The 21,146-nt window shown below is 35.2% G+C and overlaps 1 protein-coding gene across 2 annotated transcripts; it reads left to right on the top strand.

The window, feature by feature from the left end:
* Positions 1-735: 735 nt before the first annotated feature.
* pld5 (phospholipase D family, member 5) lies at positions 736-20,651 on the top strand. Of its 2 annotated transcripts, none has more exons than XM_042725401.1 (10): positions 736-1,336; positions 12,291-12,427; positions 13,510-13,693; positions 15,122-15,230; positions 15,548-15,675; positions 15,922-16,119; positions 17,588-17,739; positions 18,494-18,659; positions 18,762-18,852; positions 19,219-20,651. In XM_042725401.1, the coding sequence occupies exons 1-10, from the start codon at positions 1,169-1,171 to the stop codon at positions 19,467-19,469; spliced, it is 1,584 nt and encodes a 527-aa protein (XP_042581335.1). In that variant the 5' UTR covers positions 736-1,168; the 3' UTR covers positions 19,470-20,651. The 2 variants fall into 2 exon arrangements, with proteins under 2 accessions (XP_042581335.1, XP_042581336.1); XM_042725402.1 differs by lacking the exon at positions 736-1,336 and adding an exon at positions 8,468-9,635 and having other exon boundaries at positions 19,219-20,645.
* Positions 20,652-21,146: the final 495 nt, after the last annotated feature.

Genomic DNA, 21,146 nt, shown 5'->3' with positions numbered 1-21,146 from the left:
CACCAAACTTGGAACTCTCAGAACGTTTTGGCAGGAGCTAATGAAAGAAAGTGAAGCCATTCACTTTATTAAAAGTAAGTCTACCATCAGAATGATTTTGAAACTTATATTTCAAGGGGGGAACTTAAATTCAGTTGTTTAAAGGCCTGAAATGATAAATACTCCTAAAGATCAACTTTTAGAATGTCTACACTTACCTTTTATGATTCTAGAAACATTCTTGGTCTTTTCTATCAGTATAATGGTACAACATGATTTTTCAGGTTATTGTTGTGATTATCGGAGTAGCCTACATTTTACAAACAAACAAAATTTCTTACATGTTGTCATTTCTTTGTAATTATGTGTGAAATCTTCTGGCAGTTTCTGAGTGAAAATTGTCCATACACCAATTTTTGTCAGTGTTGTTTGTTTTTATCTGTTTCTATTGACAGACTCTGCTTCACAACACAGCTGCTGCTTACATTATGAGTTTCATCAGTATTGCATTGATATATTGATATATATATCTCAAGGATCATAATAGAGTAGACTTAAGTTCTTCATTGATTACTGGGGATAAATGTGCATGAGGCAAACAAGGAAATATGAAGCAATCAAAAGCAATCACAACTGCTTCCTCCAGTGTAGAGTTTTATTACAAAATCATTTCCTCTCATCACCCAGTAATACGGATGGGTATTTGTTTTTTGAATGAGTGTGCAGCACGCAGGCAGACGGCTGTGAACTTCTGGGTGATGTCAAATGAATACTTTATTTAGTTTGCCCACAGCACTTCTGATTTAATATGCACTGATGCCTTTACGTGTGTGTGAGTGTGTTGGACTCATAGTCATGCATCACAGCACCAAGTACACACTGAGCGGAGGGGAGTGTACCAGGTGCCGGATGTGGGGTCTATGCATCCACTCCCACACACTTTCTTAATCGCTGTGCCCACCCAGACTTTGCCAGCCCCTCCCAACAGGACAGGGAGACCCCTTTCTGCCTGTGTGTGGATAAAATCCAAAGAAATCAGGCTCTCTGCAAGACACGTCTCAGTCTAGCACAGACAACAGTGTTTGCTGCTAGCATTGGCTTAGAGTCTTTTCCTCGCGGACTGAACTACTTGGGGTGAACATCTTATGGAGGTAAAAGAGTATATGGATATTTGACAAAGTGGATAAAAATGCAAGATAGGAGGTTTGTTTCAGAGGGTCCAGTGATGAAGGCTCTACCCGAAACGGGGTTCTTCTCCACGCCTCTCACCCGGCAGGGTAACAGCATCTTCGGCGCCGTTCAGCAGCAGGACTACTCTGCTATGATCTGGCTTAGAAGAAGAGATAGAATGGAACGGGTAAGGCTGACCGCTGATATTGACAGTAACTGCTGACTGCTGCCCTTTTCCCCTCAGCACAGAAACCCTCCACCTGTAAACACGTAGGCACAAACAGCACACAGGGTAAAGTGGGAAGGTCTATGTGGAGAATATATTGTTTTTTGACACTGTGCAACTGCAATTCATTCACTAACATTTTCAGTTTTAATGTTATCTGAAGTATTTGAGGCTATATGTTGGTCTATCTATCTATCTATCTATCTATCTATCTATCTATCTAGAACATTATGTATACACAACCTTTTACTGTAACCCAGGATTTGCTAAGGGTTTGTGTATGATGGAATAATAGGAGGTTCAAACTATTAGCATAGAAATGTTACTTACACAAAAAAATGCAAAACATACGCCACTATAATTTACTATTTAAATACAACAAATTTAGAAATGACTTGTACAGGATGATGTAAATATATACAATGTAAACATACATCTAATATCATAATTGATTGATTTATTTAAAGGTTGCATTGTATAATTTAGCATTTTATTTATTTTGACAATTTTATCATGTACCTGTCAAAATAAAATAGATCTGAAAGATATGAATATCAATATAGGCAAATATGTTAATTAAAATGATGTCTTAATGTTATTGTAACAAACAATCAATTTAGATCGAATGATTCCACTCAGTTATGGAAAATAATGAAAATGTCTGTAATGTAATTTGGAATTATTCAATAAAATTAAATAACACTTACTGTACACCAGCAAACATGCAAAACCACATACCACTGAGGACATGTCTTCCCTAATCCAGAGCGGATCATTAAACCTCAAAGGTCTGACCATTTTACTTTAATGTACAAACAATATTTTTTATGCTACAATTATAAATATGTAACTGTGCCCACAAATCTTCATTGACAACTATCTCTCTGTGACAACATACATACTATCTTTTAATGTTCAACATGAAATATATGCAATGTCAAAATATTATTTTATTATATAGATTCTGATTCTTGACTATTTTTTATTAGTTTTAATTGTTTATATTATAATTATTTTATTATTATCATTATAAATAGGCTGCAATTTTAAAATAGACCATTTAACATCAAAACTGGTTTGTTGAAACAAATCTCACACATGTTGATGTTTAGATGAAACAGCTGTTCAGTAAATGTGCTTAAATGAGATTTTGCGTCAAAAGAGAAAGAAGGAGGATCTTGTGCTTGGTTCCATTCACTTGTAACATGACTTCAAGTCAATATCTATAATTATCCACCAAAGAGCAAAAAACTTTTACTATGTGTGTCAAGATACTAGCATTCTTCTTTATTCTTATAAAGTGCAAAAAAGTGCTCAGTGCATGTTAAAATCAACAGAAGATTCGGTCACGCGGGACCTTCCTAAGTGTTCACATTCTATTGAAAAAAAATCATTTTTATATTAAATTCCTCTCATATCAACACTAACCCTAACGAGTATCAGTTCAATTAATGAATCGGTGACAGAACAGTTACTTCATTGGCAATGTCCAAATATTTCCAGAGGAGATACAGAAGAAGATGTAAAAGAAAATGTAATTCAACATCTCCATACAGTCAGTCACAATAATCGCCAACATGGAATACATATGGGGAAAAAAAGGAACTGAATATAAAATTGAACCTTTTCAACAGAATGTGAACACTGAGGAAGGTCCCACGTGACCGAATCTTCTGTTGATTTTAACATGCACTGAGCACTTTTTTGTACTTTGTAAGAACAAAGAAGATTGCTAGTATCTCGGCATGTAATCTTTTTCATCTATGGTCAATATGAGAAAGAATTGGTAGATCTTACCTATTGTTCCCCATTTTACAACATGTAAAATTTCAAAATACAGTCAAAATATTATACTTGTATACAAAATAAGTAATTAAATGCATTATTCATTATATTTAAGGAATGTTTAAAACATTACTTCAAAACATATGGTAAATCATTTAGGTGACAGGGCTTAAGCAGTCAAAAATGTTATACTTGCAAAAAAAGGGTAAAATATGCAATACAGTACATATATAAACATGAGTGTGATACTGTATGGATCTAGAAAGAATCAATAACAATGATGAGAATTACTATCAAAAAAAGAGAAGCAAAACTTTCATTACTGAGAATTTGATAATATAAAAAATCAGAATGGTCTTAAAATAGGCTTCATTTTCTTTTTCTTTTTTTTATTTCTTTTGAATTTGGGGTGATATGTGGCCTGAGCAAGTTTTGGGAGGTTGAGATACTGTATATCTGGATGATGCTAGCACGCTGCAGTAAACCAGAGCATTTCTTCATGTTCTCTGTTAACTGTGTTCTGTAGCAGGCACTCTCACTTGGCTTGCCGGGTCGGTCTCTATATGTCTTTCTCTCTCTTAGTGGAATGAGCCACTCGGGAGTTGTGTGGAGGGAAGTGTGCTGTGCCTTCCCCGATAAGAAGAGATTACCTTCTCTGCTTTTTTGTCCCTGTATTTCTTTGATATAAATATAAATCATGCTCAGTTCCTAATATTTGACTTCTCCTTCAACCTAAAACCCAATTACATAACCAGGCCACTATACCTGTGAATGTAGCACCTTTGGCTGTTGTAAAAGTGTAGTGCTTGATCAAAGCAGAGGTTTCATTCCTGGCTCTATAGATCTTGCTGTTTAAATGAGCTCTGTTTAGCCTTTGGGTTCAGACTGAAATCTTTGAGATAAAGCTTCGGATGCTTTAAGTATTCTGTTCAGGAGGGACATCTTGTCCTTAGACAGCCCAATAGTATTTATAGATTGTTCTCTAATTTTAATCTCCATATATAACAGTAACAGTTCATTAACATAAACTTGCAATTGGATTATTTGCAATTTACAATGGCTTCATATGAGATTATTCAATCAGATTTTACAATCTAAATATTATAATAAGGGTTTAAAAGCAGCAACCGATGAGACATTATAATTAATGCATGCTGATTATCCTCCTTTCTGTGGTTCTTAAAAGCAAAAACATGATACATTATAAGAAAGAAAAAGAAAAGCATTTTCCAGAATAAGATGCAATAAGCATACTTTATTGCCATCTCCAGCTGTTTTTTTAGATAAAAATAATGAGACCTTGTTCAGCGGGGCCTGCTTTTTCAATACAGGCACAGCGATTTTATGAGTCTCTCATGTGGACACCCCCATTTATATCAATTTTTGCTCATTCAAGATCTTCCTGAGCAACTTACCGGGTGAATTCTGCCCTTTCATCAAAGTCAGCCTGACCGTTTGCTGTTTCCCGGGGTTTAAAAAGCCACATCCTGCAGACAGGAGCACAGCATACACACTATACACTGATGTGACCCTCAGTATGTGTGACGCCCACACACATTCGCTGACCTTAAAACACACACACACACACACAGCAGGGGCAAATGAGTCAGGCATTACAACGGCAATATTTCTGACATCCCAGAAAAGGCTCTCATGAAAACAGCCAATGTTCATATTGGTTAATAATGCATGGAAGCTTGTGTTGTTACACTCTGATTGGGTTTCGGAACACTATGTATCATGCAGTGGGATCTCTCAACCTACAGTGGACAGGGAGGTCAGGTAAAGCGGTCCTAATGAGTCTTGTGGGAGAAAGACTGTCTCAGTTCTGTCCCCTAATGGTGCTCTTCTGCCAAAGTGTTGCTGAGCATCAGATGCTTCAGCTCCCAGCTTTTGTCATGGATAAATTCTGTAAGGATGCTGAGGATGTGACCTGCCTGGATTTTGACAGCTGTTGGGAAAGATGGAGTCTTGAAACTGGTCTCTGGTCAGTAAACTAGACGACTGTGTGATGTATTGGGTTAAAGCTCAGAGCTGCTAATTGGTTTATTTCAGGTGGACTGTTCCTATAATCAGGCCCAGCAGACTCTATATATTATTTCAACTTTTCAGTCAGCAGCATTTGTGGAAATTGTGCACTTAATTGTACTTAATGTACACTTGTACTTCAAATTGTATAACTGTATATATAGATATATATATAGAAAAATTAAATACGCTTTTAAAAAGTGCACTTTGTAACAATTTAAAATTAAAAGTTTTACTTTAAAGTACAAGTAAAATCTGTGTTTTAATAATATTTTGTAGTGAAAGTACAGTTATTTTGATCTGTTGACTAGCATTCTAAAGTGCAAGTACTTGATTATAATTTGAACTGTAGTGTGTTATTCAATATTACAACTGAATAGACTAACTTTTAACATCATGATTACAAATGTGAAATTACAAATATATAAAAAAACATGTAATACAAGATTCAATAGAAATGACATTAAACTATAATTTAGTTTACCATACAGTATATTTAACATTAACCTTACTATAAACCTATTTAACCAAGACCTGAAATATATTCTAAAATTATATATAGAAATGTACTACTTTAGCATTAAGCCCACCAAACTAATTTGTTACCTTACTTTTGTGGTTACTGAGAATGCTCTAGAACCATGTATTTTATATTTTAAATATGTTTCAGTGACTTTTTATGCAGGTTACATTGTTTCACCAGTAGGTGGCGACAAACAACCGTCTTTATGCATGAGATTGAATGATCTATTCAACCAATTCGTTCAAAAACACTGATCTGTTCAGCATTGAAAGTGACTGCATTTGAGTGAGACTGGATCACTCAGGAATTGAATACCACCTACTGTGTAACTTTAAAATGCGTGACGGTTCTGCTATTACTTGGTAAGTACCTATTTGTGTTTCAACAGCATTTTCAAAGCACAAAGAAGTACCACCTTCATCTTCTTGCTAGCATCACATTCATGTTTTAAATGCAGAGCAGACACATCTGCTACTACAGGCAGCACATCGTATTAATACACACTTACATTATTTATTGCACTTTGTAGGACAGAAACAACTAAACATGGTGCTAGGCAGTCGTTTACATGTGTAAAACAGTGAATTTAAAGAAACAGTGCACCCAAAAACAATTTACTCACTCTCTGGCATTTCAAGATGTAGATGAGTTTGTTTCTTCATCAGAATAGATATATAGAAATGTAGCATTACATCACTTTGAACTTTTTTTTGTACTGTTTTCTCTTGTAAACAGTACTTGATCTGTGCATATTTCTCTCCTGATTCAGACAAGGTGACTTTTGCACTGGAGCAAGCAATATTATGAATAGAGGACTCCTATTTTAGCTGGAAGCAACAGTTTTAAGTTAAAAAACATCATAATGATGGAGCTGTGGATGAACTATTCCTTTAATGCTTTATTCACTCACTTTATTTTGTGGCTTTTCTTAGTAAATATTGATATATTTGATTCATTGCATTTAATTCAATTAATTTGATTATAATTTTGGACAGAGCTAGCTAAAATATTTATTAAACTGAAGCGAGTGACTGGCGTTTCAGTTCTGCTGACATGTGTGGATCTTTCTGCTAGGTTCTAAACCATAAGAGTAATAGATGATTGTTTTTGTGTACCATTTCAGCATGTACAGTGCCAAGGCCTAAAATAAGTTTTCCTCGTGGCTATATAGGGTCCTCTGTCAGAGAAGGACACAGTCAAGTTTGCTTTCCTCATTTGTATTTTATATATTGCACCCTGTCTGCTTCACCTCTCCCTGGAGAAATGACTCACCTGGCATTGTCTGGGCCATCAGCCTCTTTTTCTCTCTCTCTTTTTCACCCTCTCAGTTTTTAATTCAGTACATTTTATTGCTTTAACACTTTTTTGCAAGTATTTAATCAACACAGAACTCATAGGAACAGCCATAAAATATATTTTTACATTTTCTGTAGACATCATGAGTGCTGCTGGCTTGTGCAAAACTCTTTGCCATGATACTAAAGTGTTGTTGGTGGTTCCATGCCTGTGCTGTGCAGCTGCTAAGGTGTTTGCACTTTTTTTAATCATCATCCATATAATCATCCATCCGTAACATATAATAAATAAACACTTTACTCCTGCGCTCTACTGTATGTACAAAGTGCATCTGTTCAGTGATGGAGTGCTTGGCGTTTTAAGGTGAGAGGCTCAGCTGTAACTAATGGATGTCACACTGACAGTGACCTCTATTCTGACTTGTGGTTATATGGACAGGGTCATTCCCGCTTCGTTTTGCTCTCGTTTCCTTCGATGAAAAGTTACGCAACGAATGTCCCAAAACACAGGTGCATATATCTCCTGTCTAACGTCCTGCCAGCTCTCCTCAATGCATCATAAGTGCAATCAAGTCTTGCGGTCTGTCAATGTCTAGTTTTATCAGACAGCTTTTGCTAACTCTAAAGTGGTCAAGAATGGGAATTAGTTGCTTTAAATACGCTTACTCCACAAACTTGTAATCACAGAACTGAGAAGAGTATATGCACTGATTTAAGAAGGTGATATCTCGTTAAGCAAAGATACAAATCCCAGTGAAGGAGGTTGTCTGTATCTCGTGAGTATAGGCAGTAATTAACAGTCTGTAAGTGAGGTGAGATTCAGCAGGAGTCTCCTGGTGTAGGCAGCATATGCTCCATTCCATTACGACAGTGTGCCAGGAACATCTGCGGAATGATTCCAGTGAAAACTTCAATCTCTTGTCCTTTTTTTTGCATCTATCATGCTTCACAGCAGCTAACTGTTTTTGAGACATAACAACACTCTTTTCCTTTTCTCTAATGCAGAGGTTCTCAACCTTTTTGACTCAACGGTCCCCCACTGTCCAACACAATATAATATCCACTGAACAATATAGATATTAGTGTCGATATAGGTTACTGGTATTGATATACAATAAATTAATTAATCACAATTCATGTTATGTTGTGGCTAACTGTGGGGTAATTAAATATTTTCATATATGTTACAGTTTTTTTTATTTAGTTTTTTAGCATTGTAATTATTATTAATTATTGTAATCATTATTTTATTGTATTAATTATATATATATATATATATATATATATATATATATATATATATATATATATATATATATATATATATATATATATATATATATAGTTTATTATTATATATTATTGATATTATTTTATGTCACTTAGACTAAAGTAGAAACTGAAATAAAGTTGATGGAGCAAAATGACTAAAACTTAAATAAAAATAAATTAAAGCAAATTAGAAACATAAAAACTAATAAAAATAACAAAAGCACAATTACTAAAACTTCAAAAAATCAAAAAAAAAAATCAAAATATAAAAAAAATTAAATCAAAATGTTAATAAATATTCACCTTCACCAATAATCTAATGGGGAGCACACCGACATACTCATCCCGACTCGAGGACCTTTCAGGATGAGTGCAAAAATGAGACATTACAGCATGAGTGCAGAGCTATTAAATTGAACTAGAATGCTTAGTCTGGATAATTGGTCTTTGATGAAAAGTATGTGAGCTCTCTGACCTTTGCAGACTTTTGTGTTTTCCCAGTAAGCTCAGTTTGAGACATCTATTCTGGAACACTTTTTCTCTTGAGAACAATCTGATAATCAGGAGACTTCAACAAAAGTCTCAGTTTGCTTTCCATTGAATGTAATTTGTTGTCTGAGAGAAGACAGGTATTAATAAGATTTCCTCTGGGGTTTTTCCTTCCTATGGGAAGGTACTTCAGACTCTGAGATTGCCTGAGTTGCATACCGGAGACTCTAATAAACAACTTATGGTCTGGCCTGCCAGTTCTAACGATGCTGAATTATTTATAGGGTGAACGCGTCAAGCTCATTTATGCTTGCGCTGAACTTCCCTCTGCCATGCTGGAACGAAAAGAGACAATAGATGCTTGGAGTCAGAAGGTTGCATTTTATAACATGTTTTTTCCCCCTTGTCTTTCTTCTGCTGAAGCCAAATCCATTTGCACTCTTCCGGGAGAGTTTTGCTTCACAGGGCAGGTGAGAAAGATGCAGAAGGGAGGGGGATTGTTCTGTGTTAGCCCAGCATTGGATGTTTCGAGAGAGGGAGTGGACCGTGTCTTTCTCTCTCTCCTCCTCTCTCTTTCTCTGTCTCCATCACTATGGAGTTAAGGCGAGGAAACCACACAGCCAGAGGAAGCATGCATGAGCTCAGGGTGCTAAAACAAAAGGCACACTATCTATCACCCACTATATCATTCCGTGGACTTGCACATCCATTACAGTGATGAGCGTAAGAGAGAGGCTGAGCGGGACATGTTACCAAGGAGACGACAATGATGAAATGCACTAGCGTCTCGTTTTCCCTGTTTCCTGAAGTCTGAAGGAACTTAAAAGCTGTTATGCCAGGCTCTGCCACTCAGGAGAACATCATGAAGGTGAGGCTTAACTTTCTTTTCAGCCCCATCAGAATATTTCTGCAGAAAGTCTGCATTTCAATTGAAATGAATTGATTTTTTGCTCGGCTGCACCGAATGGGATTTGGATATTGGGTGACTCATAAAATTCCCAAGAAATGATTGGGTCGAATTTAAAAAAAAAACCCCAAAAAAAAAAAAAAAAAAAAAAAAAAGTAAATTACAATTTGCAGAAATAAACTTATTTTAGCACTTATTTTATGTATATATGCAAGTTGGTGTGTGTGTGTGTGTATAATGTACATATATGTATGTATATATAATATTTTTTTTAAAAAAATAACAATAAAAAGATTTTTATTCAAAAAAAAGATAAAAAAAATGTCTCTATATTAAAACAAAAATCCATTTTTTTTCTCACAAATCCAGAAAAAATCCCAATATTTTTAAATGCATTTTGTTTTTATAATATATAATATAATATAATATAATAAATATAATATAATATAATAATGAGAAATATGGCCTGAAAATATATAAGTGAGAATTTAAGTGAGGTTTTTTTGTTTGTTTGTTTGTTTTTATTATTTTCAGTGGTGTCTGCAGTTGTGTATGTTGTATATGCAATTTATTTTATTTAATACAAGCACACATATGAAAATGCTATGTGTGTAATTAAATTTTGTCAGTTTCTCTGGTTTATTTTGTTTTGTTAAATAAGATTAAGCCTGAGAGGAGAATGTGGTTTAAATTAATTTTTCTCTCACACGTTTATTCACAAGTACAGCATGGTGGTTTACAGTCTGACTAAGCTGCATGTCAGGCCTTTTTTGATTGTATGTTAGAACGCTTAACTCGGCAAGACTGAACTCTGAAAAGTAACATATAAGGTTGTAAGGAGCAGCACATCGTCTTGTCAGTCAAATCCGTCAGCACAGACAGCTCGATGCAAACACAGCATTTATTTGACATATTTCCCTTCAGGCGGAGAAAGTCTCTGTTTACAGACAACTTTAATCCGTCCTTTGCCCCTGGCAAGACACAGATTAAATTTTTATTTCAGTGGAAGAAATCTGACATATCGTGCAGTGTATGCTTTTAGCTTCTAGAACAAAAAAATACTGAAACACTAATGGATTCAAAATATCACATTCTCTTAAAGGTCGGAAACACCCCAATAACTTGTAATGGCTGAAATAAACATAGATGCTTTAGTGCAATTGTATTCAATGATATTCCCCAGTGCTACTAAACTGATTTTAAACCAAACCAAGCTTCAAAAATCCTTTCTAAATAAAAAGGAAACACCTTCAATAATATCTTGAATGTCAAACTTAACATAATGTAAAAATCCAAACATAAAGTAAAGTAATTTATGACTGTACTGTACATGAGTGTGTAAGGGTAATAGAGGGGCACTAATTGACCAAATCCATTTGAACTATAAGAAGGTTAATGCCGTGCATTAATCTGCTTGCGTCGTGTACTCCCTGCTCTTTAATTAAACTTCACTTTGCATGTCTCCTTCAGAGGAAAATGATATAGGATGTATATGTCACTCGGCAGACAGCTGTAAAGCTGGGACTCTGATTGAGGCCAGCAGATGTGATGGCAGACGATCTCTCTCAGGGGAGATATGTTCAGGGAAGTGCAGCGCTAAGCAAAAATCAAGTCACTAGTGTTTTTTTTTGGAGGGAAAATCAAAAGTTCTGAGTTGATTACAGTGCTTGTTCTCAAGTAGTATTGCCTCAGGACCCATATTGGTCATCAAATGATGACAAAACACCATACGTTTTCATTTTACAAATGTAAACAAAATCTCCTTAATAGACACTATAGATATGTATTTATTTCCATAAATTGAATATGCCTGTTTTATAGGTTCTGTATTTGTGTAGTAGAGGTCTTTTTTCTTTTACATTGTGTAGACTTGTTTGTTTGTTTTTGAGGACAAGGCCTCTGATGCCAACAAAAATATGATATGTATTTTTTTGTGATATATATTTTAAATTCTTTAAAAAATAGAAAGTAAAAGAACAGCAAATGTCTTTACTGACACATTTAATTAACTTAATGCACCCATCCCGAACATTTCTAATCATAAACTTTTGAACAGTAGTGCATAATTATTTGATATATTATTCACATTTAGCATTGTTTTTTCCCAGCTGTCTATGACCCTATTAGCGACCCACCATGTGAGAACTACTGCCCTGCAGCACACACCACATTTTATCCATTGACCACATTAATATTTATAGACACATTCTTCAGTTCCGTGCTGATGCTTGTTTACAGCAGTGGATTGGAAAGAATGCTGCATAGTGAGAACACTCACCAACAACAGATTTATCTACCTTAAAACCTTGGAAAAAAACACCAAGCATATAAGGAAAGCTCTTTTTAAAAAAAAAAATCCATCCCTCTGTATAATAGAATTCAGGCAGAAGTTTGACAGAGATGCTCTATCATTCTCTCAGTCGTAAAATGAAATTATAGCTCCAGAGCAGAGAAGTACAATTTTGAATACAATGAATCTTGACCCTGCATATTTAAACTGTCACCAAAGTCAGAACCCCTATATTAATAATTTAAACAAATAAGTCAAGACAAAGTTATCTAAAACCTGGCATATGTAACTGGCAGAGCTCTCTTTGTACTGTATGTCTTATGCAGTCCCAGCAGAAATGTATTGCTGTGTTTGCACTGGTTTGCTGCTTTGCTGTCCTGGTGGCTCTGATTTTCTCTGCTGTGGATGTCTGGGGAGAGGATGAGGATGGTGTCACTGAGGAGAACTGCAGCAAAAATTGTCGGTAAGAAGCAGTTTTCATAGATCATACCCTGGTAATGATATTTTCTACAGCACATATTGTATACAGTATAACGAACCAAAAAGTACACCAGGGAGCACTGCATAATTATTCAGCTCTGTGTTTTCTACCTTTAGCCAACATGAGCTTGCTAATTGTATCTTGGCAGTTTATCATCTTGATTAGGAATAGTTTTAGACTTCATGGCTGACTTAAAAGGATAGTTGACTGAAAAATGAGAGTTGTGTTATTATCTCATCCAAGCTAAATGACTTTTTTATTTTTATTGTTTTGTAGAACAATAAGAAAATTCTGAATAACAGGTCAACTCGACTCAACTTAATTTTTTTATTTTTTTATTTTTTTATCAAATTACAATAAATAGGGGACTGGAGCTTTCATACTTAAAATTACACAGTGTTTCAAAAATTATCATTGCTGTGTTCCTAAAGCCATACAATACCGTAGCTTTTTGTGAAGAACATACTGAAATTTAATCAAAAATAAGTTCCCTAGTGAGCTGTTAACTGCTCATTCATTCTGTCAGAGAGCTGAACTCTTTAACAAATCATTCAGAACTGAAGTGACTGACTGAAAGAAAAGATCTGACTTAAAGCAATAATTCCCTCATGAACATCCCAAGGTGAAATGATTAATTCAGTCATTTAATCAATTAAAATTCATTCTGTTCCTCACACAGGACTTGAAATAAATTGCATTGTTTCAGGATATTCATTTTGGAACATTCATTTGATTTTCTGTACTGTAAAATAAAAAGAGTGGCCAGATTCACCTTTCTTGTTCTATAAAGAAAATAATCCATATGGCAACATATCTACTAGATGAATAATTGTAGCATAATGTAAACAAGTAAAAAATACCATTTTCTTTAAGACTTAACTGCTTGCCCAACGGTTTTTAAGAATAATATGCAACAGTGAATCATCTTACATCAATGTGCTCTTAGCATTGTCCTTGTGGAGAAAATCCCAATATAATGTTGACTTCAATATAACTGTCGTACATAAAACTATGAACATAAACCACAAACTAAAACAACCAAACTTACATCAATGTGCTCTTAGCATTGTCCTTGTGGAGAACGTCCCAGGAGAGCTGTCTTTCAACCCTAATAGTTCAGCCCATCTCCCACTTGCCATGGGTCTCAACCACCTTTTGGACCAAGCAAAACTGTCAGTTGAGATAGTGTCGCCATTCTGGGCTCTGACCTCCACCGATCAGGGGTCACGGCTTTATTCTTCCTATCAGGTTAGTTGGCATATTGTTACCCGTCAAATATGCACTGTCAACACTTAAAGTGATTTTTTATTATTATTATTGATATGCTGCATTAAACAACATTCTGTCATGATTCAACACTAGATGGCAAAAGTCGATAGGTTCTAACTCAGTCTGATATAATCACATCATTACTGGCATGGTGCAACTGATTGGTTTCTTTTTGCATCATCAGCCAATAAGCTTGCTGCTCAACATTCAGCTAATTGGCTAGTGCAACCCTTCACCTCCCCCAGCTCCACCTGTATAAATCTTCTACAGGGCAATGTCATTTATGCAGACCTGCCAACCTGTACACATTTTGCGTAGCGGCTGCACATTTTGACCGCAGAGTACGCTGGTACGATTTGTCACTCTAACTACGCAAAAGTCTAGTGACACCTCTGTCCACGCGCAGTATTCAAAACAAGCAACAGAAAAAGATGAAGAGTCCAACCAATCAGAGCATTGTTTGTTTGTTTTGCATTTTAATAATGTCTGCATTTTATTTCTCTCTTAGTAGCCTATACTTTATAGTTTCAGTCCAAAGTGGCTCACACTCGCCCCGTAAGATGCTCTGACAGAAAGGCTGCATGTGAGGCTGACAGAAATGCACTGTTTAATGTGTTTGAGATGTGCTATTTTCCTTGATGCATAACTTACATTTCACAGGTAAATTCTCCATCTGTAAATGTAAAAAAAAAGCCATTGAAATATTTCAATTTTTCTGTCAGAAGTGCATGAGCTTTTGCTTTGCGATTCTCCGCTAAACTCCACAGACTTCATTTAGAACGAGCACTGCTGTCCAAACAGACAGAGCTCAATGAAATAGGAGCACAATAACTAAACTATACATTTTGCTGAAATATTTGTAGTTGGACAATAAATGTGACATATGTAGGATTTTTAAACCTACAAGTAAGTGTATTTGTATGATAGCACTAACTGTAAAGTAATGTTGGAATGCAATGTTAGAATGTTACAATGTAATGTGATTTTAACCCTTTTTTGCACATAATATATGCCTACATGCTTACATTCACTTTATTTGTTTAATCCAAATACAAAATATAGAGATATATAGGCTACCGTATACTGCAAATCAGCCAAAAAATACAGAGATGTGAATTTTTGCTCATATGGCCCGGCCCTATAGAGACGTGTACTGGAGTTTTCATTAAAGTGAAAAAAATAAATAAATAAATAAATAGCAAAAATTAACTAAACAGTTATGGTAAAAAAAAAAAACAAAAAAAAAAACAAACCGTAAAACAGTAGGCAATCAACTGGTGTACGTATATATTGTTCATACCTACTTCCTACTTATGATTTTGTACTAATACATCTAAAATTGATTTATTGCCACTGGCATATATTGCATATGGAATTAATATTCTACAATCATTTTCTATTTTCTAGGGTCAGTATTTGTTTCAGAGATTGTTAAGCCTGAAGTCTCGAGGTGTCAAATTAAAGATCGTCAGTGACCAACCCAACTCCACTGAGCTGAAGAGCATGTCTGACCGCTGTAAGTGAACTCTAATCTCTCTCGTTAATGTTAAGAGATGCATTGATTTGTGTCTGCTGAGGTGCTGAATACAGTACTAAAGCAGTTCTCTCGAGGCAAACAGTGTAATATCACACACACAGGCATCCGTCTGTCATAAACTGGCATAACTCTTTGGGCTTTTCGCTGCTCCAATCCCTCAGGGCTACACACAAGGTCAAAACATCACGAATGTGCAATATTATTTATGCCAGAGTTGAATGACAGACAGATCTCTCGTCAAGGTTGAGTGCTTAACAGTTCCCCAACCATTGCCCACATGGGTTGGTCTCTCCCAGATGCAGAAGTGCACTACGTCAACATGACAGCCCTCACCAAAGGAAGACTGCTTTCCTCATTTTGGGTGGTGGACAGGAAGCACGTTTACATTGGCAGTGCTGGCATGAACTGGAAAGCGCTTTCCAAGGTAAAGAATTTTGACCATTTACTGTGGCCTAGAAATGTACTTGGATGATATATGAGAGTTATTGTAAAAGTTATCAAAATGAATGAAACCTGGGAGCATTTACGGGCCGGTCACAGTAAATTCTTTGTTCAAGTGACTTCCATTCATAGAAGTCATCCATGACCAAAGTAGATAACGTATTTTTCAAGTAAAACTTTTCACAGTTCATATTGAGAAATTGTGATTCTTGTTCCTGTTTTTTTCCAGCTGAAGGAGCTCGGAGTAATAGTGTATGACTGTAGTTGTTTGGCTCTGGACCTGCACAGGATCTTTTCTTTCTACTGGCAGCTTCAGTACAGGGACTACATCCCTTCAATCTGGTCCAAGAGAGTCACGGCCGTGTTCAGCAGAGACAAGCCGCTTCAACTCAGACTCAACAATACAGATGCTTCTGCCTATGTGTCGGTGAGATCAATACATATATCTCTCTAGTCTTTGCCTGACTCTGGTGATCTGCCAGTGCACATCTATTTTTAAAATAAAAAGAGAAGACAGGGGATAGTTGCCACACATTTTCCTCTGTTATCTTCCGTATCCTGCTACCCACTTCTCAGGGCAGATTAATTTTTAATGCTGACTATACAGTAAATCTTTTAGTTACTGAGACACAGTCCTTGTGACAACTTCCCTGTGTGACAACTAGCCCCTAAATGGCATTATGCCTGCAAAATGAAATATAGATTTCAAGGCTATACAATTGAACATTTTAAGGTTAATATTTATTTAAAAAGAAATTAGTACTTCTATGACCGTCAAGACATCTATGGTGCAGAAATGTTTCTTAAGCAGCAAATCAGCAAATTAGAATGATTTCTGAAGGATCATGTGACACTGAAGACTGTAGTAATGATGCTTTGCATCACAGGAGTTAATTACATTTTAAAATGTATTAAAATAGAAAACAGTCATTTTCAAAGGTTTCTGTAAATTTTTATGTTTTTCCTGTATTTTTGAGCAAATAAATGCAGCCTGTGCGAGCTTAAGAGACTTTTTAAAAATACATTACAAATTCCTACAGACCCCAAACCTTTGATGGTGTGTGTGTGTACTTGTTTATGCTACTTTGTGGGGTGCCACAAAAATTGTAAAACCTGAAATTTTTGACATTGTGGGAAGATAAAATTCTATATATTATAAGTAAAAACAGTAAATGATGTTTATCTGAAAGTTTAACAATGCAAACAGATTTTCTAAATGGGGTAGGTTTAGGTTAGGGGATGAAAAATATTGTTTGGTCAGTATAAAATTAATAGAAGTCTATGGAAAGTCCCCACAATTCACAGAAACAAACGTGTGTGTGTGTGTGTGTGTGTAAAAGTATTTCATTACAGTACTTAATAATACATTTGACATTTTATTGCATAAACATGTCATGATCGATTATCCAGTTCCATGCACATTGAAATGTGTTTACATCTATGTCTGTTCCTATTACAAAGATTTTTTTATGTTATTTGCTTTTTCATTGGTTCCCATGGGATATAATTTGATTAAGGTAAATTCACTCACTCGGCAGGTAATTTATCCCAGTGACTCTGTTCCACGTCAAGCTGCATCACATGTGAAGACACTGGCCATCGGATTCTAATTTGAGTGTAATGAATCTTGATTCCCTTCCAGCAACAGGATGTTTACTCGACACATCTGAGACATCCATTATCCCATTCAAATGAATTGTGCTGTAATGTTATAAGCTGCTGGGAGACATTTCTAGCTCAGTGATAAAATTCTTCTCCTGACAATGATGTATGTACACAGACGGCCATCTCATTACCTCGCTCTGGTGTACTGGCAATGTGAATTGAAGCTGAAAAAAAAAACGTTAAAAAGGAAACTGCTGATTTAAATTTTGTTCCCCAACATTTCTTCATAGACATCACCAGAGCTGTTTTGCCCCAAGGGTAGAAGTAGAGATTTAGATGCCATACGACATGTGATCCGAGAAGCCAAGAGATTCATCTACATTTCTGTAACTGATTACCTGCCCTTAGTCAACCGCAGCTTCAGAGGATCACCAATCGTACGGTAATACTGGTTTTCACAGGCACAGGGTCATTTGTATGTTTCAGCATTGAAAAATGGCTGTTAATATAGGAATTAATCAATTTAGCGAAAAAAGGGGAAAAAACATAAACAGATTTACACATTTCAAAATAAAATACATTGAAATTATTTGAAAAATCACCAAAACTTGAAAGCTCTGTAACACATTTTGTGTAGTGTTAAGATTTTTTTTTTTTGCTATATTTTATGCTTTTATTGTTCTATTTTTGTGTATTATTTAATATTAACTAACTTGATTTTTTGGTTATATTTTCAAAATAATTTTAATTTGCTTTTAAAAAATAATTGAATCTCAAAATGTTCTATTATGTAAAATGTATGTATAATGTGTTTTAGCCATCTTAAGACAATTGGGTGATTTATTTATTTCAGTTTGATATACAATAAAACATTTTAATCAAGTTTACCCATTTTTACAAGTTTCCTCAATCGAGTCTTGCTCTTGTTATCAAGATGTTCACTGAATTATTTGTGAAACATATATATGTTCCTTATGCATCTAAATATTCAACTTAAAAAGGTCTTATTTTTGCTTCTCAAGTTAATTTGTCTTAAAAGACAGATATTTTCACTGGAAAACAAGACAAAGAGATTAAAAATAGTTTTTTTGATATTTATAAATGGACAAATTTTCCTTTTTTGAAGATTTATGACTTCTCTGTATGCTACTTCCTTACATCAACACTCATTTGGCTTGTTATATTTTTTGGTTCAGGTACTGGTCGCCAATAGACGAGATGCTCCGAGAGGCTGCAGTACTCCGAGAGGTCAAAGTTCGTCTCTTAATCAGTCTGTGGACACGCACACATCCACTGATCTTTAACTTTATGACATCAATGCAGGCCCTATGCACAGGACTGCCATTCTGCTCTATAGAAGCGGTGCGGAAAGAATCTATTTGATTGATCTGTTTATATACACACACATTTATATATTTTACAATAAAGGTTATATTTTAAATATGTGTTTCTGTTTTGAATCAGAGATTTTACAGAGGAAAGGATCAGATGGAAGGATTTCAGCACAGAATAAATGAGAATAAATTTATGGTGACAGACAACGCAGCATACATCGGTAAGACTCTCTCTCTTGCACACACACACTTAAATGTAGTGTGGTTCGTTGCCCTGACAAAAACTGTATATTTGTATTGCCGAAGCAGTACAAAATAAGTTTTAAAAAGCTAATAATAGTAGTGCAAATGTGTAAAAGGAAAAGTATTAACAAATCAAATGAACTCAATATTTAATTGCATTTTTTTTTAATTAAAAGGGATAGCAGTAAACAAAACATAAATATAAAATAAACCTAAATATGCAATAATTCTAAAATGAAATATACACAATGAGGCTAATTTGTCTTTCTTTGTCATTTGTATTATATTAATTTGCGTACAATTTATCATATCGCACATTACTATTCTAATTTTCTGTCACTTAGGGAATCTGGACTGGGTTGGCAGTGAGCTGGCTTTCAATGCAGGAGCAGGGCTGGTGATTCAAGAATCGGAGAACCAGCGGGAAGGGCAAGACTCGATTGTAGAGCAGCTGACTGCTGCTTTTGAAAGAGACTGGTTTTCACCCTACACAATAAGCCTGCTCTCTGGCAGCACGACCCTACAGGAGAGCCAACATGGGAGGCAGAAACTGCAAGCTCTAAAGACAAAAGCAGAGAGCAGAGAGCATGAGTGAGCGGCTTGAATTTCTCTCTGAAGCGGGACCAATAAGCCAAGGACTTTGTGCCTCAGAACATCTGCGCCATGACTCTTACCATTTGAATTTTCAAATGCTGTCAATGGAACTGAATAATAATCTCTGAAGGACTTCTGTGAAGGAAACGATTTTTGTGTATGCTTTCTTTTTAAAAATGACAGTACAGCACTTTCGAAGAAATACTCATAACCATTATATAATGCATGCTTGTTTGGATAAGAAACACTCAGTACCATTAACTGAGAACTGTGGAAATCATTTACTCCAATATTTAGACTTTTTTCATTTTCAACCAAATTATTCAGAGACTCTGCTCATGGAAAAATTTCGAGAAAGGACATTGCCAAAAATTTTATAATCATTGTGTAAATTACTTTTCTCAAGATGTTCATTAGTCATCCTTTTTTAAAATCAAGCACATTTTTACTGAAAGACATTTTGGGAAATTTGCATAAACACACCAACAAACTTGCTTATTACATATGCGGCCTCATATTGTAGCTATCATTACTTTCTGAATGACTAGATATTATGGCACATCTGACACTGTGTATATATATAAAATGTTTACATGATGCAGCATGCACAGCCTTGAAGTAATGTACAATCGTACACACAAGAACAGACTGTTTTTCTTATCGAACACTCACTTAAGCTTACACCCTTTAAATGTAGCTTTAAAGAGTAGCTTATATATATATAAAACTGACCGTTTTAATGGAACAATCATTGCTGATTGCTGATCTTATAATACAGGCCACATACAGTATGTTGCATTTATCAGTAGTTTGTGGCCTGATGCTTAAGCATGTTTTGCCTTACATATGCTGCCATTAACTGTAGCTGCTGTTGCTTTCTGGATGACTACCTCCTATGATACAATGCATCTATGATATGCTGTATACATATAATCATATATAATAAAACTGCTTGCTGCTGCATGGGTCATATATTGAACTGAGTTATAGCCCCATGTACATAAATACTGATTTTCTTACATGGAATGCACAATTTATGATGTGATTAAATGTATAGCACCTTAACCTACTGTTATAATTAAATATTAAAGAGTTCATTAAAAACTGACTACCAGTCGTAAATAGGCAACATATGTCCCATTGATTTCTCACTGCTGTTGTTCAGTAATTTGTGTCAGACTGTCAGTAAACATCTCTCAAAACCCAATCAGTTTAAAGCCTCTCTTGGGGGAGCAATTTATTTGGCACATGCAAAGCAATAGCTAACAAATTGCCTGATTTCCTTCATTCTTCTCATCCATCTCAGTGAACACATCAAAATCCATTAGACAAGCGGACTAAACATCTACAAAAATACACAAATCTGTATATATATTACTTAACCAGTATATATATATAACCAGTATACTTTTGGGGCGCCTGTCAATCATTTTGCGCGTTCACAACAGGCAGTCCATATATGGTAAACCGGAAGCTAAGCGCACGATAGATTAATTATTTAAATTTGTTTTAGTGATTTTAGTGAGGAGGGTGCCAATGTGAAATGTTCACGATTTCTTATCAGTCAGTTAGTTAAGATGTCCTAAAAAGAATAGGACAGATGAGAATAAAGAGACTAAAAAAAAAAAAAAGCAAAAAGAAAAAGAAAAAGAAAACTTAAAGAAGCTAAGCAAATTAG

Source organism: Cyprinus carpio, chromosome B6 (genome assembly GCF_018340385.1).
Source record: "Cyprinus carpio isolate SPL01 chromosome B6, ASM1834038v1, whole genome shotgun sequence".
NCBI lineage: Eukaryota > Metazoa > Chordata > Actinopteri > Cypriniformes > Cyprinidae > Cyprinus > Cyprinus carpio.
The sequence above is the reverse complement of the archived record's forward strand: the minus strand, read 5'-3'. Positions and strand labels throughout refer to the sequence as shown.

Excerpts from the sequence above, each read along its gene's own strand:
- pld5 (XM_042725401.1), top strand. The coding sequence starts at position 1,169 with ATGCAAGATAGGAGGTTTGTTTCAGAGGGTCCAGTGATGAAGGCTCTA. Across the intron at positions 15,676-15,921 it reads ACTGGAAAGCGCTTTCCAAG|CTGAAGGAGCTCGGAGTAAT; the intron begins GTAAAGAATTTT and ends GTTTTTTTCCAG. Across the intron at positions 18,660-18,761 it reads CATTCTGCTCTATAGAAGCG|AGATTTTACAGAGGAAAGGA; the intron begins GTGCGGAAAGAA and ends GTTTTGAATCAG.